Source organism: Emys orbicularis, chromosome 11 (genome assembly GCF_028017835.1).
Source record: "Emys orbicularis isolate rEmyOrb1 chromosome 11, rEmyOrb1.hap1, whole genome shotgun sequence".
In the NCBI taxonomy this organism is placed as follows: Eukaryota; Metazoa; Chordata; order Testudines; family Emydidae; genus Emys; species Emys orbicularis.
This window is the reverse complement of record NC_088693.1, coordinates 60212884-60237740: the sequence shown is the minus strand read 5'-3', so window position 1 is coordinate 60237740 and position 24857 is coordinate 60212884. Positions and strand designations below refer to the sequence as shown.

Here is a 24857-nt window from a genome sequence, read left to right as displayed (position 1 = left end):
CTCATCCCCAGCCCCACCCCAGAGCCCATGCCCCCGGCCAGAGCCCTCATGCCCTCCTGCACCCCAGCCCCCAAATTTGTGAGCATTCATGGCCCGCCATACAATTTTCATACCCAGATGTGGCCCTCAGGCCAAAAAGTTTGCCCTGCATTAGAGGGCTTTATGGTTTCCTCTGAGGCATCCAGCTTTAGCTACTGTCATACAAATAATGAGCTAGCTGGAGTATTGGCCTATTCCAATACTGCAGTTCTTATGAGTAAACTGTAAGATTATGTTGCTTCCTTGAACACAAAATGGCTAAAGGTCAAAATAATGTATCCAAAAGGCATAAGGATTAAATCTACTTTAATATGACAATTTTTTTGCTTTACAAAAAATACCAAGAGGCTGCTGGGTTAAGAACATGGAAGGTAATGAAACAGTGACATTAAACCCTTGACCAGTTCAGCATGATGCAGGAGGGTTCCTCTCTGAGGCACTCTCTCTCTCACTCACTCCTGGCTTTGTTCACTCAGCTTCTCTTGGATACAGTTATCCATGCTTCTTCCTTTGGCGAGGTTACCAGCTCATATTTGGTCTCCATGACCTGCCCTTTCACGGGATGCAGATATAATTTCCTTACCAACATACTCAGCAGCACTGTAGCCACCATATAGGCAAACCTAGGGGGAAAGAATTATAAAAAGACAATGAGATAAATTCTGCAGTCACTGCTGATGCAGTCTGCCAGGGCTGGTGTTCAATACTTGACAAATTTAAGAGGAACAAGCTGTTCCTTCCTACCCCTGCATACACATAGCCTTTTCTTTATCTCACCTCAACTCTGGGCACTCCTGACTTCCCGAAAAGCCCAGTAGGGAAAAGTTTTTCATAGCGGATTCGTCATTGAATCTGTCTGGATCAAATCTGTAAGACAAAACAGGGACTGATTCCTTCCTGGCTATGCATGCGTGTGTGTGTGTGTGTGCACATCTGTACACATAAGGGGCAGAGACTAATGAAATCCTAAAACTCAGGATTCCACTACTTTGCTATCAGCATCAATCGAACGCCTTCTCCCTCCTACATCATGCAGATTGCGAAGAGCACATGCAATCTAATTTCTCTCTCCTTTCCTTCTCCACTGCTTACATGAAGATTTCCAATTCTTCTTGCCCCTCACCCTCCACTTCAAGCAGCTGGCATGTGTGTGGGGGAAGCTGATGATTCATTAGAACGAGAAGAACTTGTTTCACATTGGGTTGATGAAAGCTTTGAGGGAACTACTGGTTTAATTAAAATGAAATTCCCATAATCAAGTAACCGACAGGAGACTAATAAAATGCCAGGCAGCTTAAAACATGAGCTATGATATTATAGAAAATATGCAATTAGATGACTTTAAGGCAATTCTCTCTCACTGTGTTATTAGATCCTTTCCATTACACTTCAAACCTTTGGCTCCCTGCCTGTGCCTATGAACTACAGCTCTGATCCTACTCCGATTAAAGCCAAAAGGAGCTTTCCCATTGACCTTCAGTGGCAGTAGGAATGGGGTCTACATTCGCACCCTAATTAAAAGTGGCAAATTACAGATGGTATAACAAGAAGGGAAACTCGGTCATTTAGAAAAAACTGCGGCAAGCAGACATTCACCCACACTATATTAGGACTGGACTGTGGCTAAACTTGCTCAGGTGGGCAAAAGGAGGGCACACAAGAAACCCTCAAACACGCCTCCCTTCCCCAAGTCAGCCACAATCTCAGCCCTTGATCTGCTGGCAGGCAATGACTGGGTGTGTGTTGTGCTGACTGTGGGCCATAGCCCTGTTCTCCAGCCAGTGCCCCCTTGCCAAACTAAGGACAGTGCAGCTATCATTCTGATGTATGATCCCCTAGTGCTCCTGGAGGCATCAGCTAGCATGATGCTGATAGGGCAGAAGGCTTCTCCGCCCTCCCTCTTCCCCTGAAGCAAGGGTTATGGCTGTAAGAGAAAGAACAGAGCCCTTAGAGCAATTTTTTCTCCCACAAGCTCCACTGTCTTTTCTCTCAGACTAGAATCACTGACCCACATTCCTTCCTGCCTAAGCTATGTTAAACCAGTGTTCAAAATTGCCACCTGGAGGCCAAAGCAAACTACAGCATTTCCTTTTGCCCTCTGGAGTTCTAATTTTCAGGCCAGGATCCTTTTTGTTTTCATGGGTGGAAATAATGAGGTAGAGTTTCCTTCCCCTTAAAAACCAAAAATCTTTGACTGACATTTCCTCCCGTGAGCCATTGTTTTATGGTAATGAACAGTGATTTCAAATCCATTTTAATCACTGTTTTCCCCTTGCAGCAAACCTGAAAAATAGTCCCACAGCATTTGCCAAGGGAGGGCTGTGAATAATCAGAAAATCTGTTGTTGTACTCCTTAATACACAACAAATATGTAGCCTGCAAGATCACATTTGGAGTTACCCAAAACCCTGTCCTTGGTGACAATCAAGAGACCACAACAAATCTTAGCAGGGAGTTCCTTCCACCTCTCTCCATGACAGGCTACTTAAGGAAGGTTTGACAGCCTACCCATAGGGACATTGAGAGGCAAAAGCCAAAAGAAAAAATGAACAAACTATAATAAAGTTTTTGGTATCCCATACTTATAGGGTGAGGCCCAAGCTGAACTGTCCTGAAGCACCACACCCAGAGCGTAAAGCACAAGAGTCTGAAATGAAAAGAAAAGAAAAAACACATCTGAGTCAGTGTAGAATACACAACAGGCATAAAGTTACCGCTAGACAGTAACCATTAGACAGCCCTTATGGAAGAGTTCTACATAGAACATAATAGAAAAGGACACACCATTCAATTGGAGGTTTTGGGACCATCACATCACATTTAATAGCATATCCTATCCCCAACACCTTTAATTTTTAAGCTATCATTTTCTATTCAATTGCATAGGTCTTTAGAGCAACTTTAATTGGACCCTGTTGGTTTCTATAAAGGGTGGGGAATCAAGCCACTAAGTTCATATCCAGATCCAAACTTCCAGGGTGTTCATATCCAGAGTTCAAGTTTAGCCCATATTGAGATAGGAGCCAGTCACAAGTTCAGATACAGATTCAAACTTCACTAAAATTCTGGGGGTGTTGGCCAGGGATCTAATTAAATCCCATCTCTAGTACACAAAGACAAAACCTGTTTCACACATGATCTCCTCATTCCTCCCACAACTAGTCAGGCACAAATAATGCAAAGTATGTTAAAGATTAGGACTGAGCCCATCACCAGCATAAATTCAAGCCATCACTTCCATTTGTGCAAGAAACCTACTCGAAACCATATTGAAATTAAAACAGAGCACGTGTGTCAGGGAGCAGTTTAATGTAAGCAAAAGGGAGCCAGCATCATCGTGTCAGCTCTGCTCAACCCAACCAAGTACAGAGCGAGTGAGAGAGAGAGAGAGAAATGAGATCCAAACACTCAAAAAGCAGCACTGCCTTGTAAATGTCAACCTTATATGTCCTTAATCACAGTCCCGGGCCTGGTCTACACTACCCGCCTGAATCGGCGGGTAGAAATCGACCTCTCGGGGATCGATTTATCGCGACCCGTCAGGACGCGACAATCGATCCCCGAATCGACGCTCTTACTCCACCAGCGAAGGTGGGAGTAAGAGCCGTCGACGGGAAGCCGCGGAGGTCGATTTTGCCGCCGTCCTCACAGCGGGGTAAGTCGGCTGCGATACGTCGAATTCAGCTACGCTATTCGCGTAGCTGAATTTGCGTATCTTAAATCGACCCCCCCCTGTAGTGTAGATGTAGCGAAAGATTCCTTTACTTTTTTTTTTCCAGCACCTCTGTTGTGACATACCTGTTCTGACGAGTTTACAATTTACAGGCCAAGTTCTGTTCTGTTTATGTGAGTTAGTCCCACTGGACCAAATTCACACCCGATGCAAGCTGATGCAACTCAACTGAAATAAATGGAATTGCAATAGATTTTGTTCTGGTCAGTGAGTAAGGCAAGCAGCATCTGCCCATAAATTAGGATTTTATAATTTAAGAGCCCAGTTCTGCCACCCTTGCTCATAGTCAGTAGTACCTTAGGGCCTGATCTATTGCCCTTCTCCCACTGACTTCTATGGGCTTTGCATTAGTCCCTTACTTTGCAAGTAAGTCCCACTGGAATCAGTGGACTACATGCAGAGTAAAGTCTTTCTCTGTATCTGTAAAGGTGACAGTATCAGACCCTACTTGGTGGAATGATGACAGGAACTTGGTGGAGGAGTGATGACAATCAATGGGACACTAATACCAGGGGACCTAATATATAGGCCATGCTTGTGGGGGCATGGCACCATATGTGAAAGAAAGCATAGAGTTAAATATAGTAAACATCTTAAATGAATCAAACAGTACCACAGAATCTTTATGGATAGAAATTATGCTTGAATAATAAGAGAATAGCTGTAGAAATATATACTGGCCACCTGACCAGGATGGTGATGGTGACTGGAAATGCTCAGGGAGATTAGAGAGGCTATTAAAAAACAAAACTCAATAATAATTGGGGATTTCAGCTATCCCCATACTCACTGGGTACATGCCGCCTCAGGACAGGATGCAGAAATAAAGTTTCTAGATACCATTAATGACTACTTCTTGGAGCAACTAGTCCTGGAACCCAAAAGGGGAGAGACAATTCTTGATTTAGTCCTAAGTGGAACACAGGATCTGGTCCAAGAGATGAATATAGCTGAACCGCTTGGCAATAGCGACCATAATGTACATGAGCGTGGGGGAGAATACCAAAGTCCACCACAGTAGTATTTAACTTTAGAAAGAGGAACTACACAAAAATGAGGAAGCGAGTTAAACGGAAATTAAAAGGAACAGTCACAAGAGTGAAATGCCTGCAAGGAAACTTTTTAAAAACACCATAATAAAGGCTCAAACTAAATGTATATCCCAAATTAATACGAATAGTAAGAAGACCAAAATAATGCCACCAGACTAAACAGAGTAAAAGAAGTGGTTAAAGTAAAAAAGGCAGCCTTTAAAAATTGAAAGTCAAAACCTACTGAGGAAAATAGAAAGGAACACAGAGTCTGGCAAGTCAAGTGTAAAAGTATAATTAGGCAGGCCAAAAAAGAATTTGAAGAGCAACTAGCAGAATCTAACAGCAATTTTTTTTTTTTTTTTTTAAGGACATCAGAAGCATGAAGCCTGCCACACAGTCAGTGGGGCCACTGCATAATCGAGGTGCTAAAAGAGCACTCAAGGAAGATGAGGTCATTGCGGAGAAGCTAAATGAATTCTTTGTATCGGTCTTCACTACAGAGGACGTGATGGAGATTCCCATACCTAAGTCATTCTTTTTAGGTGACAAATCTGAGTAACTGTCCCAGACTTGAGGTGTCAGTAGAGGTGGTTTTGGAACAAACTGATAAACTAAACAGTAATAAGTCACCAGAATCCTGAAGGAAACTCAAATATGAAATTGCAGAACTACTAACTGTGGTATGTAACATATCACTTAAATCAACTTCTGTACCAGATGAAGGGAGGGATAGCTAATGTGATGCCAATTTTTAAAAAAGCCTTCAGAGGCAATCCTGGCAATTACAAACCAGTAAGCCTAACCAGGCATGAACACAATTTGTTGTGTAAGACTCAACAAGGCTTTTGTAAAGAGAAATCATGCTTCACCAATCCATTAGAATTCTTTGAGGGGGTCAACAAACACGTGGACATGGGTGATCCAGTGGGATAGTGTACTTGGACCTTCAGAAAGTCTTTGACAAGGTCCCTTAAAGCTCTTAAGCAAAGTAAGCAGTCATGGGATAAGAGGGAAGATTCTCACATGGATCAGTACCTGGTTAAAAGACAGGAAACAAAGTCTAGGAATAAATGGTCACTTTTCAAAATGGAGAGATGTAAATAGTGGTGTCCCCCAGGGCTTTCTACTGGGATCAGTGCTGTTCATCATATTCATAAATGATCTGGAAAAAAGTGTAAACAATGAGGTGCATGGTTTGCAGACGATACAAAATTACTCAAGATAGTTACCCGTAAGTCCAAAACAGACTGAAGAGTTACAAAGGGTTCTCGGAAAGCTAGGTGACTGGGCAACAAAATGGTAGATGAATTTCAATGTTGATAAATGCAAAGTAATGCCTATTGGAAAATAATCCCAACTATACATACAGAATTATGGTCTCTAAATTAGCTATAACAACTCAAGAAAGATCTTGGAGTCATTGTGGATAGTTCTCTGAAAATATCTGCTCAATGTGCAGTGGCAGTCAAAGATCTAACAGAATATTAGGAACCATTAGGAAAGGGATAGATAAGACAGAAAAAATCATAATGCCATTACATAAATCTACGGTATGCGCGTGCCTTGAATACTGCATGCAGTTCTGGTCACCCAATCTCAAAAAAGATATATTAGAACTGGAAAAGGTACCAAGAAAGGGGGGGGGGGGGGGCGGGGAAATGGTTAAGGGTATGGAACAGCTTCCATACGAGCAGAGATTAAAATGACTGGAACTATTCAACTTGGAAAAGAGTCAACTAAGGGGGGGACATGATAGAGGTTTATAAAATCGTGAATAGTGTGGTGAAAGTGAATAAGGAAGTGCTATTTATTCCTTCACATAACAAGAATCAGGGGTCACCTAATGAAATTAATACACAGTAGGTTTAAAACAAACAAAAAGAAGTACTACTTCACACAATGCACAGTCAACTTGTGGAAATCGTTGCCGGGGATGTTGTGAAGATCAAAAGTGTAACTGGGTTAAAAAAAAGAACTAGATAAGATTATGGAGGATAGGTCCACTAATGGCTATTAGCCAAGATAGTCACAGATGCAACTCCATGCTCTGGGTGTCCATAAACCTCTGACAGATGCTGGGACTGGATGACAAGGGATGGATCACTTGATGACTGCCATGTTTTGTTCATTTCCTTTTAAGCATCTGGCCACTATCAGACAGGATACTGGACTGGATGGACTACTGGTCTGACTCAATATGGCCATTCTTATGTTCTTAAATTAGGATCTGCTGTGCACAACTTAGCCCAGAAACAGACACTCCAGCAGAAGGAGTCCATGGAAGGCATTATAATGAACCACTCAGGGTTCTAGAATAGCCTCTTCACAGAGGAAAGGGGAAGAGCACCTTTTAGGCTCCAAGCTAAACTGCACAAATATCAAAGGCAGACTGTCATCTTGGTGTAAGATGTGCTAGAGAAATAATCTGGCTTTGACAGTAATTGGACACAGTGCTCCCCTTCTCCACGGTAATGGGAACTTCAGTATCGCAAAGAACAAAATCAACCAAGAGGAGAGGGCGAGTTTGAGCTCCCAGCTCTGTCCTACCTCTTTGGGGATAATATGCTGGTCAATTCTTCCCTCCAGCTCCTGCAGCCGTGCAGCAATTGGCGTAAGCTTTGCTGTCCGCACCGTCTCACACAGGACCTGCCGGCAGTACCTGCAACCAGATGTCTGTGCCAATAAAGCTTTTTCTGAGACAAGCAAGTGCATGTTTCTGGGGTATCAGGAATGGCTGTTCTGCGTAAGGCTGCCCTAGATTTGCTGACCCTCTGCATTTGGGATCACAGCTCCTCTCCCAGAGCTGCTTCCAGGACACACACAGTGAGGAGTCCTGAAACATTTGCAGATGAAGCAAGAGGGTTTCTATGGGAGGTTAAAAAATAATATCTGTTCAGTGGCCAGCTGATAGCAGCTAGACAACAAACTTCATCAAGGAGAGACTAGGAAGCTCTCTCTCCAGCGTTCCACTGCTCCACAGGGCCCTACAATAGCTATAGCAGGGGATTGCAGAGGTATGCTGCATCAGTGGCTGGAGTTACTCTCTGAGATTTGTTTGCGGCATCTAAGCGCTGAGGCACATGCTTTAGGGACACTGGCAAGTCTCCTAATCCTCCTTGTTGAAAGTGCAGCGCACTGTGCTCTGTCCTCATCAACCACCTCAGGTCATGTCCCCACTGCTCCCAAACACACCTACTTTGGAGGGCCCTAATACTCTTAATCCTCTGCACCTTGGTCCCAACTCAGTAAAGCACTTAAGTGCTGAATAAGGGTGGGGACTGTGTTGTACTGCACCTCACGTAAGAGGGCCCACTCCTGATTGGGCACTACTGCAACACAAACAACACCTAGATTACTATTATTAGTAAGGTTGAAACTAAGTTCTACAGAAATTTAACATGGTACTAGTGAAATTGTCTAAAAACCTACAGTTGAATAGAGTCTAACACGTTTTTTTTGAACCATCTGGTAGAATCCTACACCAGCGGTATAATTCTCTGTTGCTTTCTATAGGGTGGTTCTAACACCTTCAGAAAAGGTCTCTCTCCTATTCACTCCTCTTGGACTTTTCCAAAGGGGTACACAGCCATCAACAACAGTCACCAGCCAAGGATACCCCCTTTGTTCCTGCTCAAAGGAGTGGCAAGACATGGTTCAGAGCATAGCTTCTGAGCCCACCACAAGGCATCTTGTCATGGGGCCCAATCCAGCTCCAAATGAAGTCAAGGGAAATGCTCCAATTGACTCCAAGCAAACTCCACCTGGGCTTCTGATGGGCATGCTCCCTGAATCACTGGACACACTGGGCAGTGTTGCTGCTCCCCCTCCTTTCACCAGCATGGATAGGAGTCAGCCTTTAGCATACAGGATCACAATGACATCTTATTTAGCTCAAGTGCTTCTCCCACTCTTAACGTGGACCCACCTGAGCTGCTCAATTTTCTCATGTGTAAGTGGGCCCTTTCCGAGAACTCGGTCCACCTCCTTGTAGAGGTTCTGCTGGACTTCTTCTGATGTTGTCAGGAAATAGACTGCCCAGGTGCACACTAAGAAAGGAACAAGGAGAGTGCTGGCTCAGCAAATCCATCTCCTCATTTAAGGGGGACAAATCAACTCCAGTCTTCCTGCTCTGTCTCTGCAATGTTACTCTTCTAATGCAGTGAAGAGGCATTAGGGAGACACACGAGATGCAAATGTGAAAGGATAACATCTGTATGAACTATAAAATGTAGCTGTATAGAATTTACCCAGTACACCTTATTGATTCTATACTGAATAATAGGACAGAGTCTGAATGATGCTACCGAGGGATACTACAATCTGGAATCCCTTTTCCTGTCCTGGTGACAAGAAACTTGGGAAATACTGGAAAATGATCAAACCAAGTGGATTAAGAAGGAAATGGTCATTTAATGGGCTTGGGGTGCTGCAGCCTCACAGCTCCATGATCCACACAGCAGAGACCAGACAGTCCTAAGAAGGGTCAACCATTCCATACCGCTGCTCTTCCCATAATCTCCAAAGCATAGCTCCTACAACAGTCACACTGCCTGCGCACAGGCCAGCACTCAGGGTAATCGGAGAATTTAGACCATCAGGCTAGATTTAACTAAAGGGTCCTGAGTAGTAAATCTACCAAAGTGAGCTCCAACGCATGTGGAGAAAGCAGCGAAAACCTCCCCTCCCGCAGGTGGGTAATAGGAGAGTGGACAGTGCTGGCCAGGAAAGGGATGTTACTGAGCAGTTGGGGATTCACTGATTTAGCACTTCCCCTCAATGGAGCTCTTATAGCCCCCTGGCGGAGCTCTGATGGGAAGGTGGCAGCAATATTGTCACTTGCCCCCCTTTTCTCTCTGTGCATAAGAGGGATTCAGGTGGCACAAGGGGTGTATAACAACTCCCTGTACCATGTGGCTGGATCTGGTCTTTTTTGTATCTAGCAACAGACTTTTATGATATACTATCTAGGCAGATTTCTCCAATAAAATTATCAGAACGATAGACAGCTCTAATATGAAATAAGCCTATGAGAAGTAGTGTTTCCAAGCTGCAAGAAGCAAGAGTGAGCAGGCATTTTGCCATTTTCTACTCTTGAGGTTGTACAGGGGGTCCCATCAGAAAATTAAACAGCCAAAACACTGGTAGAGAGAGTTCCCTGTATCACTGACATTCTCTTTATGTGAGCTTTGCTACTTGACTTTCAATACTCTTCAACATCTTGGTTAAGTGCTATATTTGGATGGTTGTCTTCAGGATTCCAGATAAATTGGATGACTTTGGGCCTGTTAATCCTGCAGATTTAGTTTAGAAAAGTTCCCCAACATAGTAACAACGTGTGCAGCCAAAAGGTTTCCATTTCGTTCTTATTTCTGTTTGCTTCTCATAATCCTTATATGAAAGCAAGTAACTTAAAAAAAAAAAAAAAGTCGATAGCATACATGCTGTAGGGAAACATGAAACAGCCAGTCAAACATCAGATTGCTCTAAATCTTCCAAGAGCAACACAGTTTATTTCAAGGGATGATCGTTTTGGGCTGCTTCCCTTTGGTACAATTTCATCTAATTTAGCATCAGCTGGATGGGCTTAGAGTCCAAGTGAAGAACAGCAGCAGGAAATTTTAAGACTCACTACATGACATGGGGGGGCTGTCTAACAGCTTGGCTTCAATCCACTAGAACCCACTAACTAGAAAGGTGCACCAATAGGGCACCTGGACAATGCCGTAGAAATACCTGCCTGAATAAATTTCTAGTATAAGAGAAAAGGAAAGGGAAATTTTGCTTTTTCTTTACAAGAAGATAAATTTCATCTCACCATGCTTTTTTTAATATAGATTAGTCCCCTTATCTCTGTTACAGAGTTGAAAGCTGCCTATGTTCTCTACTTACGGTTAGCCGTGATTACACACCCTGCCAGAGAGAATATCATCGTGTCTTCCAGGATCTATGAAACAAAATCTGGTTCAGGGGTATGGAGTCAGAGAAAACATTAAAGAATTTAATGACAAATCACATCTTCCATTCCACCACACTAAATCACCTTAACTCAAGACAGCATGAAATCCAGCATGGAAGGATAGGACTGAACTCTCTCTATAGTGCTTCCCCTGGAAGGGTTTTGGGATTCCCTCCAAGACCTTTTCCACTTGGCTTATCCAGAATGCCTTGTCCAGTTTTGGGAGCACACTTTATCCAGTCCTCTGGAATTCAAAAAACTCAGTGCGAATCTGAGGGTTCTTTATTGGAATTTCATAAAGCTATAACTGAGGTGATCAGGCTCAGGTGTAGGGGTTGGTTAGGGTGCACCACAACTCCAACATACATAATTATAAATCAGATTATACACATACTCTAAAAGAGTCCAACACATGTGCATTATATTCTGCATTCTATATTCACATGCTTTATGAGTGGCTTACTAATTTTGCAAATCAATCCTTGTATAGATTATAAACTGCTCATGCGCTACAAAGTGTGCTAGTAAGCAAAGCTGCAACTGCAAGCTTATCACACATTACTCTTCTTCTTACTATTTCTTAATCTAATAGCTACATACTAGTTACAACGCCACTTGTGAATTCATGCTTTGTCCATTGTTAACCTCTGTTTCCTTACTTCTGTTTTTTTCTTATTAATGCAAGGCTTAAAACGGGTACTTAAGCAAAGAAAGATTCTTAATACTAAATACCCATCCAGTTCGTAGAACAATAAAGCAGCAAAACAGAAAGTAACCAAAAATATAATGCATTTAAAGAGTGGAAGATGAAAATAAATACACGTTATACTCTAGTGAGGAATCTGGACTGAACGAGATGCAAGACAGACAATTAATCAAATGCTAAGATGTAATTAACACTTGATCTAGTGAAACTCCATTAGCATGTAATGGTACGTCCACAATAGCTGTACATACCTGCTTGTCACTCAGGTTCCCCTGCAAGGAGTCTATGAAGACGTGTCGGTTGAAGCTCCTGCCCCGCCGCTCCTTTGTGACTTTCTTTAAGACGGATTCCATCTCCATCAGAGCTTCAGGCACACAAACAAATCATTATTTTAAAAGCTGGTCACCCCCAAAAGCAGCAGAGGACTCTTCTAGAATCCATCTTCCCAAACAGCTTTTCAGGCAAACTGTCCATCCTGTGTCCATTGATAGAAGAAGACTCTGGACGGAGCATGTTACTTAGTGTCAATTTGCAAGAAGTTTACTGTAATTTAATCTAAAAATGCGTGAGTCAAATAGAGAGAGATCACAAAATAAGCCGACACATAAATGGTACAGCTCAGATCACGAGAACAAGTTCAAATAACATTCAGGGTTTAACAAATCACCCCACAAAACATTCTTATACTTCACTCAGATCTCACAGCCTGTGTAGTCTATAGAGTTATTGCTACTAATCATTCACATTGTTGTAGCACCTCAATCAACATCAGGGCCCCATTGTGTGAGGGATCGTACAAACATATAATAAGAGACAGTCCCCCTCCTGAAGAAATTGTCCAGATAGAAAAGACAAATGGTGGGGAAAGGGAAGTATTTATTATCCCCATTTTACAGATGGGGAACTAAGACACAGAGAGATTAAATAACTTGCCCAAGGTCACCCAAGAAGTCTGTGGCAGAGCCAGGAATGGAATCTAGATTTTTCAAGTCCCAGGCCAGTGCCTTCAGGACAAGACCTCCTTCCTCACACATGCTGTCTGGGGACCCCAGCAGAACTTACACACAAAATAAAGGAGATCAGAGTTTGCTGTTGTGTCATACTGCTATAAAACTAATGAAGGCAATTCTGGATATACATCAGCTTAACAGAGCAGAATTTGGCCTAATGTCCTTAAACACACAGCACAAGTGCAAGAACGGGAACACCCTGTTTTTGTGGGTTTAAATTAAGTCCTTAATATTACTTTAATATTTTCATAATAATTAAAGAGAGAGACAAAACAGCACAAAAATAAAATAATCTGATATGGCAGCATATGAAAGTTGACATGAGAGAACCAGATGCATAACTGAAAATAGTAAGCTGTACTGGGAATACCAATGTACAGCACGGAAGGCATTGGTTAAAGCCACAATTCAGGACTGCTACATTCTGCTTCATGGCTAACTAAGGAAGAATGGTCTTGTAGTTAAGTCACTAAACAGGAACTCAGGAAATCCGAGTTCAGTTTCCGGCTCTGCCACAAGCTTCCTGTGTGACTTTGGGCAAGTCATTTAACCTCTCTGGGCCTTGTCTGTAAAATAGAGATGACAAAAATTCACTACCGCACAGGAAAATCAATAAAGTATGCAAGGTAATCAGATACTATGGTGATCAATTCCACAGAAAAAACAATACATAAATAAATATGGGCAAATCAAACACCTTCATATGGTAGTTACCTCAAACACAGTAACCACAGGTGTGTGAATGAGCCAATAGGGGGTGTTGGGGGTGGTGGTGGAAAAACAAAACAACTTACCATCTTCATATAGCTTTTTCCTGGTCATACTTTTGTCAAGTGACCCATCCAAGAAACCCTTTCCAATTTCTGCCCAGATCTGAAAGAGGTACAGATGAATTCCATTACCCTCCAAGTCACAGGTTGCTGGCAGCTTTGCCTAACTTTATCCTGACACACACATACAAAAAAATGAAGACTTCCCCTTCCTTATAGGAACAAGAAATAGGTTTTGTTTTAAGTGTGGGCACAATCACATGTGCTGCTGTGTTTGTGAGGCTGTTTGCAAAGTGTTGCTGGAACTGAGCTGAGATGATGCAGTCATGGGGATTAATTACAACTGAAAAAATGATATATATCCTGAGTGGGAGAAGGAAGGCCCTTTACTTTTACGTCACTGATTGGGATCTGTGAGGTCAGTTGGTAGCCCAAGTCTAAGTGACTGGAGTTAAGAGGAAGAGCTTTTGGTCAGACTGTAAAATTCTTTGGTTCAGTTAACAAGCATTTAATTCCAATGACTACTGAACATCTTGGAGAAAGGATATCTTTGTTAAAGATTCAACATCCCTGTCATTCTAGGTAAGGTGCAAAAGCTCACAATGTACATTCCAGAGACACCTCAGGGATTCCTCTAGCACAGAGGTTCTCAAACTGTGGTCTGCGGACCACCAGTGGTCCCTGAGCTCCATTCAGGTGGTCCATGGATAGTTCCTCTAAGGTGCATGCCTGGGCAGCCGCACACAAGAGAACGAAGGGCCAACCACTTAATTAGTGGACCCTGGAGAAGACACACATGTAAGGTGAGGTGGCGGCCTGGGGGTGGGGGGGGAATAGAGGGTGGGGGAATCTGGGACGTGCAGGGCTGGGGCAGCCAGAGAAAGAGGCAACTTGCCCCAGCTCCAGGGCTGTGGTGAGAGACGGGCCTCCTTCCCAGCCTCAGCTCAGGGGCTGCTGCGGTGGGGCAGAGGGGGAGAGACCCCCCTCCTTCCCAGCCCCATCTCGGGGCTGCCGCGGCAGGGGAGAGAGGGCACATCCATCGCATTAGAAAGGTAAGACTACTGATATTAAAATATGAGTTTTTTGTTCTACAAATAAAAGCACACAACATTAATTATTATAAAGTTTTTTTTATATAGCGCTTTTATCCAAAGTGCTTTACAATAGTTAGCTAACGGTACAAACAACATTTGGAAAGCTCACTAAGTGGTCCGCCGAGACCCTCAGCAATTTTCAAGTGGTCTGCAAAAAAAAATTGAGAACCACTGCTCTAGCAAAACCTGGGAAGATGAGACTTAACATTCCTAATATTTATAAAAGGTATAAAAAAATCCTCTGTATGCCTCATTTATCCACAAGGAAGCAAAAAAGGTTACAAACCCAAATTTTAAAAACAAGCCTTTGCAGATAATCTTTAAGAGGCCCTTATCATATCTGACAGAACCACTGGGTTCCTGTTTTTTTTCCATTCCACCCTCGAATCCTCATCTTTGGAGCCATCAGCATTCTGGCTGAAGTCTGGAACTCACATGATGGGTCTCAGAGATTGCTTTTGAGAGAAAAGTGGGAAACTATGGCCTCAATTTACAGAATTGCCAAGCACCCACAGCTCCCACTGACTTCAGCTAGAATGGTACTCAGCACCTCTGAAAATTAGTTCCCATATGTCCACTTCCTGGAGGCTGAACCTACCTCTATTAGCAAAGACTTCCAAGCCATGGTGTCCCAAGGCACAGAAACACCAGGGCCACAAATTCAACCTACTTATTCTGCATGTTAGAGTAGCATCCTACCATAGGTCACATCATATTTTTACTCTTGATTTTAGAAAGGTCCATAAAGGATCCAAGATATGCTGGTCAAAGGGAGATGGCACAACATCCAAGATTCAAAGTAACTGTGGTCCATTTACTTATAAGAACTAAATAGCATTTATGACGGAGCCCCATTTAAACCTTTACAAAGGGATTGCCATTCAGTCCCAATTTCAGCTTAGTATTGTGCCTCCTGATCACAAAGTACCAATCTTGCATAATTACCCTTGCAGGTAGCGTGATGGTTCTGTAAGTGTGGATGGCGGCCTCTATTTGGACTAACTGTGGTCACCTCAGATGTTCTCTTTATTCACAACACTGAGGGTTTAAGAAGGGACCAGAAATCAAAGATTTGGGATGGGATTTTCGTAAGAGTTTAAGTGAGTTAAGCACTCAAATGCCATCAGATTTCAAAGACATTTGCACATACCCAGTTCCTGTAGGTGCTTAAGGAAACTCCAGCCTTACAAAAATTACCATATACTTATAAGCTTATGCCCAAATAAATCGGTTAGCCTTTAAGGTGCCACCGGACTCCTCGTTGTTTTTGCATATACTTATTAGCTATTTCTTTATGTTGACTAAGTGTAATTGGGACAAAATAGTGGTGAAATCACCTGCTTGGAGACCCTACCAACCTGAACATCCAAGGTGAAGGCCTCTGCTCCAGCGTTTTGTACCCCTTGCTAAACTATGCAGTGATTGAGGCTACTGCCATCAACCTGGAAAATTGACAGGATCTAGGAGAACATTCCTGGCTCTTCCCGAGACTTACCGCATCATGGTTCCTGCGAAATTGAATTACTTCCCGGTCATCTTCAAAGCTACTGCCCATTGCTGTCTGTGTGACAGACTTCATGGCAAAGCCCAGCATGTGTTGGCAAAGGGGCACATGTTGAGACTCAGGAAAAGACAGCCATTTTGCTAGCAACTCTTCAGACAGCTAAAAGAAAGGAAATCAGAAAGCTACAATAATCTCCTTGACCTACCACTTCACCCCATTGTTCTCTAGAAACACACCTTAAAGAGGAAGTATTCTCACCCAGCTCTTAACAGTCCAGACAGTGGATATGGCTCAAACGGAACCCCTTCTTGCAGTTTTTTTTAATTATTATTATTAAAAGAACAATAAACCTCAGCCTTAGGTTCCTGCTAAGGTTGGCTGTTCCTACGGTTTTTCCCCATAGGACCCCTGAGAGCCTGCTCCCTCTACCACAAAGGAATGCTTAAACCATGGGTTGGAGCTAATAGGACTTACTATATTTGGCTGCCAGAGTGAGTCAACAGAAGAGCTCTGCATCTGAGTACAATCCCAACATCTGGAATCCTGCCCTGCTCCCACCCTCTGGAGATATACCTAGAACTCAGACACTACAGCAATTTTAGTTGTATCTAATGTCTTGAAATAAATGTAAACAAACCCTGTCCTTCCTTCTAAATGTATTGAGCTAATGCAAACAAAAGCATATTCATACTGTATTTATACAGTCAGATGGATACTACCACCACTAATATTACATTTCTCTGTGAAACTTGCTATCCAATATTGTTGCAAGTAACAAAGTCAACCACACCTGGAATATGGGGGGGGGGGGGGGGGGAGGAGCATTTCTTTCACTTTGTTTACTTTGTGCATCTGACAGCAATTTATACAACATCAGTTCCATTGATTCCTCTGTCTTAATATAGAAAATAATGTGCTTCATACATGTGTCTGTCCCTTCACAGTGTGCATGAGTGCCAGTGATCTGTTCTGGAGGGGATGCCAGACCTGCTCAAGAGTGTGTGCCAATCAAGTGATTTATCCCCTGTCGCCCATTCCCAGCTTCTGGCAAAATTTTGTGCAAATAACCTCAAATTTACCAATCTCAGACCAGGAATATGTAAAATGCGAAGTGGAAATTATATTTTTGAGGACTTTGAGGGAGAGAGCAAAAATAAATAAAATAAAAATCAGACTTAGCTACCACCTCTCCATAATAATAATAGAAGAAATAAAAGTCCAGAATTTAGAATATTGAGATTTTAAAACTTTCTCAAAATCAGCACATGGTTCTGGTTCCACAACCAACCTTCCCTCTGCTCCTTTACCCCAACCTCTATCCCCATTAACCTCTCCACTAAAGGTCACAGATTGCTGTTCTCTCCGGGAAAATGTTACAAGCTGGCCTGCAAACTGCAAGCCTTCAAATGAAGTAATTCACCTTCTGGATGACAGCAAAATTACTCTGCAGGGACTTGGTCACACCGTTTTCATACAGCTTTTTCCTCAGGTGACTCTCCCCCGCATCCCCACTGAGTCCAGACTGGTACCTCAACAGGGACTTTAGCATCATTTCAAAGGGATCCGCTGAAACAAACCAACCAACCAAAAAAAAAAAAAAAAAAAAAGTCTGAAATATCACCAGTCAAAACAGATTTGTGGGGGGAAGAAATGGGAAATGTAGAGAATCCTCTAGGATTTCCTCATTTTGCCCTTTATGTTCTCCCTGCTCAAAGGCTTCCAAAAGTAGGGCAACCTATCCTTCTGAATAAGGACAATGAACACAGTTGCCTTTGAACTCAGTCAGTGCTGCTCCTAAGTTGACAGCAATACAGGGCATTTCCTCCTTCCAGGAATGGTCTCCACAGAGCTCAAAACCTCTCTTGTTCCATGAAATCTGGGACCCAAAACTGGATCCTCCAGGTGACAGTACAGCATGCTGCTCCTAGCATACCTAGGAGTGTCTCCCTGGAGTGCAGTGCCGCCATGCTACATAAACAGTCAACTGGCTCTTCTCACCATTTTTATGAGAACTGCAGCAATAAGTTGTAACTTGTTACAAGGTCCCTGGCTGATAATGTCATCAAATTGGTACAGCATCAGATGACACTACAACCCGACCCCAATGCAATTAGTTAGCAGCCTGGCTCACTTACAATCTGTTTACATCTTACCTCATGGATACAACATTGCTGTTCTACTGCTCCACAAGCTCATTTTAGAATCAATTATTTCATGGGATGGAGGCCCAGAGAGAGGCATGGATACAGTGCTGCTCGTTCCCTTTTTTCTACTGCTCTGTGGCCTCACTTTACCCACTAGCATTGCAGACATGCACACAATGTGTCAGCCAATGTGAAGGAGCTGGGGGATGTGCACTACCTTCAACAATCGTGTCAGGATATAATACAGGGAGATCTAATTCCAGAATCTTTTACTTTCGGCTATAACATTGCTTCTCATACAATCCCACACCAACGTGCCACACCAATGAGCTCTTATTGCACTACTGTTACTAACACCTACTCCTCTTATCCATCTGCAGAGGAGTGCCACGTCTCTTATGGAAAACAGTGTCATGTTAAATTATACAGACCCCCTTTCACCTTCTGCAGCAGTGAAATTTGCCAAGGAATCATGATCTGGAATCCAAGCTTTCATTTCAAAGGGAAACAAAAGTCCTGACCCTTATGAGTCTCCAGAGAGCCTGAAAAATTAGCTCGGTGTGTGAACTGCATCGATTCATCTCAGTAAGTTGGTAACTTTGAAACCTAATGATGACAATTTAAACATGACCATGGGTAGCTAGTTAGCTGCTGATCCTTTAAGTAGAAACATTCAACCAATGTGCTTATTCCTACTGACTCAGAACACCTGCCACATCTTCCCCAGTGCCAAAAGCCCCACTTCCCTCCTACCCTGCTGCCAGAAAACCCAGTAGGATATTTCCCTCTTGACAATTTTTATGAATCAAATGTTTTTTCCAATACAGAATTTTGCTACACAAAGAAAAATAAAATATACAGGACTTCTTAAAATAAGCTAAATTTAATATCTGCACTAACTGTATTATCCATTTTCAAATTTAATTTAATAAAAAAAAATTACGCAATGCACTGTTCACCTCTGGAACTCCTGGCCAGAGGGTGTTGTGAAGGCCAATACTATAACGGGGTTCAAAAGGGAGCTAGACAGATTCATGGAAGATAGCCATTGATGGACCTATTAGCCAGGATGGGCAGGAATGGTGTCGCTAGCCTCTGTTTGCCAGAAGCTGGGATTGGGTGAAAGGGCATGGATGACTTGATGATAACCTGATCTGTTCATTCCCTTTGGGGCACCTGCCATTGGCCACTGTCAGAGGACAGGATACTGGGCTTGATGGACCTTTGGTCTGACCCAGTATGGCCGTTCTTATGTTTAAAATCTTCCCTTTTAAAATTCATTTGAAACTACCACAGAATCTGTCCTGCTGCCTTAGAGTGCAAGAGAATTCAGAGGCCTTGATGCAGAATATACACCAAGCTTCCCAATGAGTACATGGGGACTTGGCTATATTTGCCTTTTTAATTCATTCGTGTCACCAAAGTCTAGTGCTCATAATAATTCTATTTGCACAAAGAAATAGAATTTAGTCAGGAGACCTAAGAGATCATCTAGCCCAGTGCTGGGTTCTTCTCTTCCCTACAGTACAACCCACACTACTTTGTCCAATCTATTTTAAAGTGACCCAAAGTGAAGGAGCTTCCATTTTCACTGGGGAGACAGTATAACAGAGCTCACAGTTAAGGTTTTCCTACATTTTCCCTGGTGGGACTACCTATCGAGGTGAGAGGTTGGGTAGCTTATTCTCCATGACCATTCTGGCTTTGGCCTCTCTGTTTAAGGAGGGCTGGTTTGTGATGTGGATACTTGCTCACTGGGAAGTGGACAAAGATCACCAAACTAATTTTATAAAGACCACTGGATGGTTACAATGTTTTGTCATTTAAATGCAATCTCTATAAGCAGTAGCAGAGACTCAAGCTCACACCACTCATTCAGTTTCAAGCTGAATCTCACTCCTTTAAATACCGCGAATGAAATCCTACCTCCCTCAAAGTCAATGGCAAAACCCTCATTTACTTCAGTGGAGCCAGAATTTAGCCCTGGGTAAAAGTGAACAGAGAAATGAATCTGAGAGAAAGCAAATTAAACTTACATGTCCTGTTGGGGTTAATGTGTTGTTTTAGGAGATCAACGGACCCCACGCTGACCACAAGGCGTCTTCCAAACCAGAAAGAGACAACAGGGCCGTACTTCTCATGCAGATTCACCAGGAACTCATGCAGGCTGCCACTGGTTACAATGTCTGGCAAGTTCCCATCTCTGTGTGAAGAGTAATAGGAATAAAAAACACACTTATATGAACCGTGTCAGCAACAAAGGTCAAATAAAATGAATGGGAAGGAGGAAGCCACTTACTTTTCATCTGTTGGAGTCATCCCTGGGATACCTGAAGCTTGTCTAGAAGCCTAAGAGGAAAGAAAATGATGCTCCAAGTTCAGCATCAGCCTCAGAAGATTCACATTTTAGCATCGATTGGCCTGTTGCTTCAAGCTTTTCATATCAGATTAAAAGACCAGTTTGCAGGCTTATAACCTTTCATTGAATTAATAATTTTATAACAGGACAAAATTGTTCAACCCCTCCTCCCACTCTCCCTCCCTTAAATAGTCCCAATACACACAGAAATTAGGGAATCTTCAGAGATTTGCGCTCTCCCTGTGTATTAAGGTGAGCTAATGGAAAATCATATTTAACTCAATGCCAATAGCATTTTTTGAACATGGACACCAGAGTGTTGACTCAACAGCTTGTCACTTACCCCTCCAAAGTGATGGTAGGTTTTTAGGACCATAGTTTTATCAATTTTACGATTGTTAAAAACAGGGTGAGAGAATCCTTTTTTTAAATCAGAAAAATGTTTTTTGAGAATACCTTCCATCACCGAAACCTTTTTGTCTAAAATAGCCACTATTATCATGCAACCTGCAGAAACACTGTACTGCTCTCTGCAGCTGCTTTTAACTAACACCATTCCTAGTGCAATCTCAACATTATCAAGAATGCCTGTCCCATACAGTTCTGTTATAAAGTCAAAACACTGGTACTAAGCAAAAACCAGCAGTTTGCTTAAGCATCTCCAGTTAATAAACCGAGGGGAAAAAATCAGCGCTTGTCAAACAGTGATGCCACATTTGCAGTGAAAAACCCTATTTTGTTTAAATATCAACAAGGGTAGAGCACACACCCTGTGGCAGTTACCGGGTACGGGTAGAGCACACCCCCGTGGCAGTTACCGGGTACGGGTAGAGCACGCCCCGCCCCCCTCTGTGGCAGTTACCGGGTACGGGTAGAGCACGCCCCGCCCCCCTCCGTGGCAGTTACCGGGTACGGGTAGAGCACGCCCCCCCCCCCCCGTGGCAGTTACCGGGTAAGGGTAGAGCACATCCCCGTGGCAGTTACTGGGTAAGGGTAGAGCACACCCCCGTGGCAGTTACCGGGTCCGGGTAGAGCACACCCCGCCCCCCCCGTGGCAGTTACCGGGTACGGGTAGAGCACGCCCCGCCCCCCCGTGGCAGTTACCGGGTACGGGTAGAGCACGCCCCGCCCCCCCGTGGCAGTTACCGGGTATGGGTAGAGCACGCCCTGCCCCCCCGTGGCAGTTACCGGGTACGGGTAGAGCACACCCGTGACAGTTACCGGGTACGGGTAGAGCGCGCCGCGCCCCGCCCCGTGGCAGTTACCGGGTACGGGTAGAGCGCGCCCCGCCCCCCACCGTGGCAGTTACCGGGTCCGGGTAGAGCGCGCCCCGCCCCCCCCGGTGGCAGTTACCGGGTACGGGTAGAGCGCGCCCCGCCCCCCACCGTGGCAGTTACCGGGTACGGGTAGAGCACGCCCCGCCCCCCACCGTGGCAGTTACCGGGTACGGGTAGAGCACGCCCTGCCCCCCACCGTGGCAGTTACCGGGTACGGGTAGAGCACGCCCCGCCCCCCCGTGGCAGTTACCGGGTATGGGTAGAGCACGCCCCGCCCCCCCGTGGCAGTTACCGGGTACGGGTAGAGCACACCCGTGACAGTTACCGGGTACGGGTAGAGCGTGCCGCGCCCCGCCCCGTGGCAGTTACCGGGTACGGGTAGAGCACGCCCCGCTCCCCCGTGGCAGTTACCGGGTACGGGTAGAGCACGCCCCGCTCCCCCGTGGCAGTTACCGGGTACGGGTAGAGCACGCCCCGCCCCCCCGTGGCAGTTACCGGGTACGGGTAGAGCACACCCGTGACAGTTACCGGGTACGGGTAGAGCGCGCCACGCCCCGCCCCGTGGCAGTTACCGGGTACGGGTAGAGCACGCCCCGCCCCCCACCGTGGCAGTTACCGGGTCCGGGTAGAGCGCGCCCCGCCCCCCCCCGTGGCAGTTACCGGGTACGGGTAGAGCGCGCCCCGCCCCCCACCGTGGCAGTTACCGGGTACAGGTAGAGCACGCCCCGCCCCGCCCCGCCTCCCCTCCCCCCGTGGCAGTTACCGGGTACAGGTAGAGCACGCCCCGCTCCGTGGCAGTTACCGGGTACGGGTAGAGCACACCCCGCCCCCCCGTGGCAGTTACCGGGTCCGGGTAGAGCACGCCCCGCCCCCCTCCATGGCAGTTACCGGGTCCGGGTAGAGCACGCCCCGCCCCCCTCCGTGGCAGTTACCGGGTCCGGGTAGAGCACACCCCGCCCCCCCCGTGGCAGTTACCGGGTACGGGTAGAGCACGCCCCGCCCCCCCGTGGCAGTTACCGGGTACGGGTAGAGCACGCCCCGCCCCCCCGTGGCAGTTACCGGGTACGGGTAGAGCACACCCGTGACAGTTACCGGGTACGGGTAGAGCGCGCCGCGCCCCGCCCCGTGGCAGTTACCGGGTACGGGTAGAGCGCGCCCCGCCCCCCACCGTGGCAGTTACCGGGTCCGGGTAGAGCGCGCCCCGCCCCCCCCGGTGGCAGTTACCGGGTACGGGTAGAGCACGCCCCGCCCCCCACCGTGGCAGTTACCGGGTACGGGTAGAGCACGCCCCGCCCCCCACCGTGGCAGTTACCGGGTACGGGTAGAGCACGCCCCGCCCCCCACCGTGGCAGTTACCGGGTACGGGTAGAGCACGCCCCGCCCCCCACCGTGGCAGTTACCGGGTACGGGTAGAGCACGCCCCGCCCCCCCGTGGCAGTTACCGGGTATGGGTAGAGCACACCCGTGACAGTTACCGGGTACGGGTAGAGTGTGCCGCGCCCCGCCCCGTGGCAGTTACCGGGTACGGGTAGAGCACGCCCCGCTCCCCCGTGGCAGTTACCGGGTACGGGTAGAGCACACCCGTGACAGTTACCGGGTACGGGTAGAGCGCGCCGCGCCCCGCCCCGTGGCAGTTACCGGGTACGGGTAGAGCACGCCCCGCCCCCCACCGTGGCAGTTACCGGGTCCGGGTAGAGCGCGCCCCGCCCCCCACCGTGGCAGTTACCGGGTACAGGTAGAGCACGCCCCGCCCCGCCTCCCCTCCCCCCGTGGCAGTTACCGGGTACAGGTAGAGCACGCCCCGCTCCGTGGCAGTTACCGGGTACGGGTAGAGCACACCCCGCCCCCCCGTGGCAGTTACCGGGTAAGGGTAGAGCACGCCCCGCCCCCCTCCGTGGCAGTTACCGGGTCCGGGTAGAGCACACCCCCCCCCCCGTGGCAGTTACCGGGTACGGGTAGAGCACGCCCCGCCCCCCCGTGGCAGTTACCGGGTACGGGTAGAGCACGCCCCGCCCCCCCGTGGCAGTTACCGGGTACGGGTAGAGCACGCCCCGCCCCCCCGTGGCAGTTACCGGGTACGGGTAGAGCACGCCCCGCCCCCCCGTGGCAGTTACCGGGTACGGGTAGAGCACGCCCCGCCCCCCCGTGGCAGTTACCGGGTACGGGTAGAGCACACCCGTGACAGTTACCGGGTACGGGTAGAGCGCGCCGCGCCCCGCCCCGTGGCAGTTACCGGGTACGGGTAGAGCGCGCCCCGCCCCCCACCGTGGCAGTTACCGGGTCCGGGTAGAGCGCGCCCCGCCCCCCACCGTGGCAGTTACCGGGTCCGGGTAGAGCGCGCCCCGCCCCCCCCGGTGGCAGTTACCGGGTACGGGTAGAGCACGCCCCGCCCCCCACCGTGGCAGTTACCGGGTACGGGTAGAGCACGCCCCGCCCCCCACCGTGGCAGTTACCGGGTACGGGTAGAGCACGCCCCGCCCCCCACCGTGGCAGTTACCGGGTACGGGTAGAGCACGCCCCGCCCCCCCGTGGCAGTTACCGGGTATGGGTAGAGCACACCCGTGACAGTTACCGGGTACGGGTAGAGCACGCCCCGCCCCCCCGTGGCAGTTACCGGGTACGGGTAGAGCGCGCCCCGCCCCCCCGTGGCAGTTACCGGGTACGGGTAGAGCGCGCCCCGCCCCCCCGTGGCAGTTACCGGGTACGGGTAGAGCACACCCGTGACAGTTACCGGGTACGGGTAGAGCACGCCCCGCCCCCCACCGTGGCAGTTACCGGGTCCGGGTAGAGCGCGCCCCGCCCCCCCCGGTGGTAGTTACCGGGTACGGGTAGAGCACGCCCCGCCCCGCCTCCCCTCCCCCCGTGGCAGTTACCGGGTACAGGTAGAGCACGCCCCGCTCCGTGGCAGTTACCGGGTCCGGGTAGAGCACGCCCCGCCCCCCTCCGTGGCAGTTACCGGGTCCGGGTAGAGCGCGCCCCGCCCCCCTCCGTGGCAGTTACCGGGTACAGGTAGAGCGCGCCCCGCCCCCCCGTGGCAGTTACCGGGTCCGGGTAGAGCACGCCCCACCCCGTGGCAGTTACCGGGTCCGGGTAGAGCGCGCCCCGCCCCCCTCCGTGGCAGTTACCGGGTACAGGTAGAGCACGGCCCCCACCAGGATGAGCAGGAAGGTAACGGCGAAGATCGCGAAGTCCAGCATGGCCCAGGCCGTGCGCGCTGCTCCAGGGGCTCTC

The 24857-nt window shown here is 47.1% G+C and overlaps 1 protein-coding gene across 2 annotated transcripts; it reads right to left on the bottom strand.

The window, feature by feature from the left end:
- Positions 1 to 337: 337 nt before the first annotated feature.
- Positions 338 to 24854, bottom strand: LOC135885624 (cytochrome P450 20A1). 2 transcript variants are annotated; one of them, XM_065413450.1, is made up of 13 exons: positions 24752 to 24854; positions 20290 to 20339; positions 20027 to 20193; positions 17267 to 17412; positions 15838 to 16005; positions 13273 to 13351; positions 11720 to 11832; positions 10696 to 10750; positions 8732 to 8852; positions 7354 to 7465; positions 2622 to 2686; positions 817 to 906; positions 338 to 662 (listed from the first exon to the last, which is right to left on the bottom strand). In XM_065413450.1, exons 1-13 carry the CDS (start codon positions 24821 to 24823, stop codon positions 512 to 514), a joined length of 1389 nt encoding a protein of 462 aa, XP_065269522.1. In that variant the 5' UTR covers positions 24824 to 24854; the 3' UTR covers positions 338 to 511. The 2 variants fall into 2 exon arrangements, with proteins under 2 accessions (XP_065269522.1, XP_065269523.1); XM_065413451.1 differs by lacking the exons at positions 17267 to 17412; positions 20290 to 20339; positions 24752 to 24854 and having other exon boundaries at positions 20027 to 20108.
- Positions 24855 to 24857: the final 3 nt, after the last annotated feature.